Source organism: Micropterus dolomieu, linkage group LG22 (genome assembly GCF_021292245.1).
Source record: "Micropterus dolomieu isolate WLL.071019.BEF.003 ecotype Adirondacks linkage group LG22, ASM2129224v1, whole genome shotgun sequence".
Lineage (NCBI taxonomy): Eukaryota > Metazoa > Chordata > Actinopteri > Centrarchiformes > Centrarchidae > Micropterus > Micropterus dolomieu.
The window spans coordinates 1,757,599-1,763,700 of record NC_060171.1 but is presented as its reverse complement, the minus strand read 5'-3'; the positions used below and the strand labels follow the sequence as shown (position 1 = coordinate 1,763,700).

Genomic DNA, 6,102 nt, shown 5'->3' with positions numbered 1-6,102 from the left:
CCAAAACGACATGTGTGAGCGTTTTCCAAAACGACATGTGTGAGCGTTTTCCAAAACGACGTGTGAGCGTTTTCCAAAACGACATGTGTGAGCGTTTTCCAAAACGACATGTGTGAGCGCTTTCCAAAACGACATGTGTGAGCGTTTTCCAAAACGACGTGTGAGCGTTTTCCAAAACGACATGTGTGAGCGTTTTCCAAAACGACATGTGTGAGCGTTTTCCAAAACGACATGTGTGAGCGTTTTCCAAAACGACATGTGTGAGCGTTTTCCAAAACGACTGTGTGAGCGTTTTCCAAAACGACGTGTGAGCGTTTTCCAAAACGACGTGTGAGCGTTTCCCAAAACGACATGTGTGAGCGTTTTCCAAAACGACATGTGAGGGTTTCCCAAAACAACATGTGTGAGTGTTTTCCAAAACGACACGACGTGACCATATTTGGATGAGAGGGTGGAGCTAGCTGGCTTGCTTAGCAAGGTGCATCTGTAATTCACATTAACTGTGAAATTAGCTAGGATGCTAATTTTGGCTAGCGACAAACAGCCTTAAAATAAAACGTTCTTACCTGTGTGTGTTGAAGAAGAAGTGACTGAGACCATAAACTCATTAGGAAAGTGTTTACTGAGGGAATAAATCAGCTGAGAAGTAGAAACAAGTAGAAGTAGAAACTTCTATACAATCACACTTCTTTCTGCAGCCGCTGGAGTCGCCCCCTGCTGGCTGCTAGAGAGAACGCAGGTTTATTTATTTCTTGAGTTACTCACTAAGTTACTCGCTACTCAAAGAATTTTTTGAGTAAATACTTTTGTACTCTTACTCAAGTAGTTATTTAATGACCACTTTCACTTCTACTTGAGTACTTGTTTTTGCAAAGTAACAAAACCTTTACTTTAGTAGTTTTTGGCTACTCTACCCACCTCTGTCCAAACCTGAGCCATAGTTTACATCAGAAAATCCTTACAGAGTGTTATATGACAACATGGCTGAAGATTTGTCATTATCTTGTTTGACTTCTGATGCAGCGACATGTTCACTGACAAAGATTTACTTAAATGTTACAAATGTTAAGGAGCTCTTACTAGTATGTTTTGTCAGTTGTAGATCTGTAATTGATGCTCTGTTGATGCTTGTATGTTGTTCCTCAAATGTAAGTCGCTTTGGATAAAAGTGACTGCCAAATGAGTAAATATAAATGTAAATGTAAAGGATGATTTGAGAAATGTACCAAAGGGTCAGAGAAAAACTCTAGAATAAGTACATTATGTACGTCACGTAACGTAAGTCGACGTTATTTAACTTAAAACATGTCAACTTTGACTTTCTTTCTTTTACACGGGACTCAAACCTCGGTCTCCTGAGTTGACTTGACTCATCTGAGGATGCTGATTGATGCTCAGATTGTTTAAACCCTTTGAGGTAAGTTTGTTTTTGTGTTTCTGGGCTTTATGTATCAATCAAACTCTGTGTCATACTTACAGTGATGAAATCCTGACGAGTGCAGAAAAGAAAAAGAAGAGACTTTATGCAGGGATTTTGGACACATTAACATGTTGACATGATGATGGCACTAGATGGAAAGTCAGAGGACAACCACAGTTATTACAGTTCAAAGCTATTTGCAACTAAAGGCTCCGTCACTGTGGATCTGTTGATCCACAGGTTCTGTGCCTGAACACGACTCTCCTTCTCCTTCCTACTTCTTCTTGGTAAGATAATAACTCTCCATTATGAGTGTAGGAAATAACATTTTGGTGAATCTACTTTCTCTCAACCTGCTACATGTGACTCTTCCTTATTCTGCTTCATTTCCCTGAATGCATTTTAGCAGCTCTGACAGAACAAAGTTGTTGTAGTTTGGGTATTTTTGGGGAATGAAATTTGTTTAATTAAAGATATACTACTAAGGGTTGTTAAACTGGTTCCATCTTGTGTTTTTCTAACTGTGTTGTTGATTTAAGTGCTGTAATTTTACCTTCTTGGACACGAGGCTGGGCTCCTGAGAGAGCAGGTGACGCTGGGCGGCCATGTTCCCCAGAGCTGAGCTCCTCAACCAGTCCTTCTCCAGAGGATCCAGCTGCACCCTCTGGAACAGAGACTGGGAGGGAGGACGGGTGAGGAAGGTAAAGTGGAGTATTCCTTTAATATTACATCATGTGTTGGTATTTTCCATCACAAACTGGCGTCCTCGTTGTCCTCTAGCCGTGGTGGCGGCGGCCGTGCAGCAGCGCAGGGGTCCTGATGCCATTAGTGGTGTTTATTGGCCAGCAGGGCGCTGTGAAGCACCACCCAGGCCTTTAATCAGAGGCCTGCCGGGCCGTCCTCACTGTTTACCCGATACCTCCATGTTAATTACACAGCCTGGACCAGCCACAGAGGGAGGCCGTCCTTCAGCCTGACAACACACACAGAGCTGAGAGAGGCAGCATCAGTGCCGAGGAGCAGAGTCGCAGTGTGGCGAGGATTTATGCAGCCGGAGAGGAAGACCGCCACTAATCAGGGCTAAAGAGACGACCTCGTATGCACGTGTACAAAACATTTACTCTTACTTAAAATTGGACGTTAGCGTTAAATCAAATCTGAGATAAGTTAGTTAAGCACAGAGCGCTTTGTAATAAAGACGCTAAACAGTTTGGTGAATGACAGAAAATCAACAGCTAAAAGTATTTTGATAATTGATAAATCGTTGTAGTAATTCTAGAAAAAGAAAACATTTGCTTATTCTCTGATTAATATCTCAGTAAACTCTGCTGGTTTTGAAATGTGGTGAAAATGTCATGGGTACTTTTTTTTTACTCTTTTCTGCATCGACCAAAATGATTAATCTGTCCAGAAAACAGTCCCACATACATTGATAATGAACCTAATCGTTAGTTAGCTGTCTTCTTAAAAACAAAAACTCCAGTTCAGACCAGAGTCTCCCTGCTGGTCCAGTCAGAGAGTAGCGGGAGGCCATCACAGCCAATAAGCAGCCGGCGCGGCGTCCTGTCAGGGAGGAGGGGATCTGTTTCCACCCGGTTTGTGTGGATGCTGACGGCGCTCTGCACGGACAGCTCATGTGGTCACAACAGGAAGTTAATATTCCTGGTTTGCTTTTGATTTTCTGGTGAAACTCACCATGACAGAGGAAGCAGCGACGCTCCGGCTGTCGTCCTCCTCACTCTGGAAATCAATAAAGAGAACAACACGGACGGTTAACAACTTCCTGGTCCTGAGAGTTTCAGCAGTAACAGCGGTCCAAACACCAAAACAACAAAAAAATCATTCCAGGTTATTAGACAGGGTGGAAAGTTCTGCTCATTTATACTTCTGCTATACATTTATCTGACACACATAGTTACTTTACAGATTCTGATTTTAGATATTAAAGATACGTATATACAGTGAGGGAAAAAATTATTTTATCTCCTGCTGATTTTGTACGTTTGCCCACTGACAAAGAAAAGATCAGTTTATAATTTTAATGGTAGGTTTATTTGAGCAGTGAGAGACAGAATAACCTTAAAATCCAGAAAAATGCATGCATGAAAATGTTATAAATTGATTTGCATTTTAGTGAGTGAAATAAGTATTTGACTCCCTCTCAGTCAGAAAGATCTCCGCCTCCCAGGTGTCTTTTATACAGGTAACGAGCTGAGATTAGGAGCACACTCTTAAAGGGAGTGATCCTAATCACGTTTGTTACCTCTGTAAAAGACCCCTGTCCACAGAAGCAATCAATCAATCAGATTCCAAACTCTCCACCAGGGCCAAGACCAAAGAGCTGTCCAAGGATGTCAGGGACAAGATTGTCGACCTACACAAAGCTGGAATGGGCTACAAGAGCATCAGCCAAGCAGCTTGGTGAGAAGGTGACAACAGTTGGTGAGATTATTCGCAAATGGAAGAAACACAAAAGTTCTGTCAATCTCCCTCCGTCTGGGGCTCCATGCAAGATCTCACCTCGTGGAGTTGCAATGATCATGAGAACGGTGAGGAATCAGCCCAGAACTACACGGCAGGATCTTATCAATGATCTCAAGGCAGCTGGGAACATACGCATCAAGAAAACAATCGGTAACACACTACGGACTGATAGGACTGACATCCTGCAGCGCCCCAAGGTCCCCCTGCTCAAGAAAGCACACGTACAGGCCCGTCTGAAGTTTGCCAATGAACGTCCGAATGATTCAGAGGAGAACTGGGTGAAAGTGTTGTGGTCAGATGAGACCAACATCGAGCTCTTTGGCATCAACTCAACTCGCCGTGTTTGGAGAAGGAGGAATGCTGCCTATGACCCCGAGAATACCATCCCCACCGTCAAACACGGAGGTGGAAACATTATGCTTTGGGGGTGTTTTTCTTCTAACAATAACCCAAAACACACAGCCAAGGCAACAAAGGAATCAAGAAGAAGCACATTAAGGTCCTGGAGTGGCCTAGCAAGCCTCCAGACCTTAATCCCATAGAAAATCTGTGGAGGAAGCTGAAGGTTCAAGTTGCCAAACGTCAGCCTCGAAACCTTAATGACTTGGAGAAGATCTGCAAAGAGGAGTGGGACAACATCCCTCCTAAGATGTGTGCAAACCTGGTGGCCAACTACAAGAAACATCTGACCTCTGTGATTTCCAACAATGGTTTTGCCACCAAGTCATGTTTTGCAGAGGGGTCAAATACTTATTCAGTCATTAAAATGCAAATCAATTTATAACATTTTTGACATGCGTTTTTCTAATCTTTTTTTGTTGTTATTCTGTCTCTCATTGCTCCACCATTAAAATTATAGACTGCCCACTGACAAAGAAAAGATCAAACGTACAAAATCAGCAGGGGATGAAATAATTTTTTCCCTCACCGTACATTTGTTTTATAGAGTGTGTTGTGTTTTAATTCATGTTTCAGTTTGTGTTCCTGTTTTCATGTTTATGGTCTTTGTTTCTGAGCTTTTGTGTTAGTTTCGGTTGCTCGTTTGGATTTTTCTGCACGTCTGTTGTGTCCGTGTGTTTGTCTTTTCACAGGGAGTTCAGGCGTCTTGTGTTTGCTCTTGTCTGTTTACAGTTTGTCTTGTGTGCATCGAGGACTGCCAGTTACCAGCCTTGCCTTGTGAAATTGTGGATCAGGGGCCGTATTTATCAAGCTTCTCAGAATGACTCGCAGGAACTCTGCTAAGAACTGACTTAAGAGGAAAATAATTCTTGGCTCAAAGCTGCGCTGAAAAGTTATCAATCATCTCAGTCCTAATTTGGGTGAAGTGTAGGACTAAATCTAAAGTGTCTGACACTCTGCTGCGCCGCAAACAGGATTTTGGATGACGATGTAGCCAAGGACCAATCACTGAAGAGATTTCCTTATTTAAGAATATTCTCAGATGAATTCATAAATTCATTTTTTTTCATGGACCAATATCGAGCTGGGACTGTTACTGAATGTAACACGGGAGTTAAAAGCGGCGGAAAACAGACTGGGAGTCGTTGCAAAATAAACGGCAACATGCACAGTACAAGTGTAGGCTGTAAGTATCCATCCATTGTCAACTGCTTATCCTGCGTACAGGGTCGCGGGGGGGCTGGAGCCAATCCCAGCTGACACTGGGCGAAAGGCGGGGTCCACCCTGGACAGTCCATCGCAGGGCCACACATAGACCGCCAACCACTCACACCTAAGGACAATTTAGGGTCACCAATTATCCTAGCCTGCATGTCTTTGGATGGTGGGAGGAAGCCGGAGCAGAACCAAGACACGGGGAGAACATGCAACCGGGGTTTGAGCCCACGACCTTCTTGCTGTGAGGCGACAGTGCTAACCACTGCACCACCGCGCCGCCCGGCTGTAAGTATTATTTACTCAATTCAAAATATTTAAATAAAATACCAAGTCAAAAACTCTGTCAGCAGCGTTGTGTTTCTGCTTTGCAGGACTTATGAGACCCAATCAGAGAGCCGAACGTGAGCTGCTGCGTCATCGTTTCTAAAGTCCACAGTTTCTAAAGTCCACAGTTTCTAAAGTCCACAGTTTCTAAAGTCCACAGTTTCTAAAGTCCACAGTTTCTAAAGTCCACAGTTTCTAAAGTCCACAGTTTCTGGCCCGCACGCACTAAAACGCTCTCCAGAGTTTTAAAACGAAAA

General features: G+C 43.2%; 1 protein-coding gene and 1 long non-coding RNA gene across 8 annotated transcripts in view; one reads left to right on the top strand and one right to left on the bottom strand.

Annotated features, from left to right (window-relative positions):
• The window catches only part of LOC123962143 (ankyrin repeat domain-containing protein SOWAHC), a 68,241-nt gene that overhangs the window by 44,888 nt on the left and 17,251 nt on the right, over positions 1-6,102 (bottom strand). For all 5 annotated transcript variants that reach the window (XM_046038080.1, XM_046038082.1, XM_046038084.1 and 2 more), the window contains exons 3-5: positions 3,116-3,160; positions 1,974-2,096; positions 1,478-1,489 (exon numbers count right to left, since the gene is read on the bottom strand). In XM_046038080.1, coding sequence (XP_045894036.1) covers positions 1,478-1,489; positions 1,974-2,096; positions 3,116-3,160 — 180 coding nt within the window. The remainder of the gene's footprint in view (positions 1-1,477; positions 1,490-1,973; positions 2,097-3,115; positions 3,161-6,102) is intronic.
• LOC123962144 lies at positions 1,136-5,249 on the top strand. 3 transcript variants are annotated; one of them, XR_006822874.1, is made up of 4 exons: positions 1,136-1,417; positions 1,661-1,707; positions 1,989-2,121; positions 5,036-5,249. It is a non-coding gene; the product is annotated as an uncharacterized LOC123962144 (long non-coding RNA). The 3 variants fall into 3 exon arrangements; XR_006822872.1 differs by lacking the exon at positions 5,036-5,249 and adding an exon at positions 2,201-2,812; XR_006822873.1 differs by lacking the exons at positions 1,661-1,707; positions 5,036-5,249 and adding an exon at positions 2,201-2,812.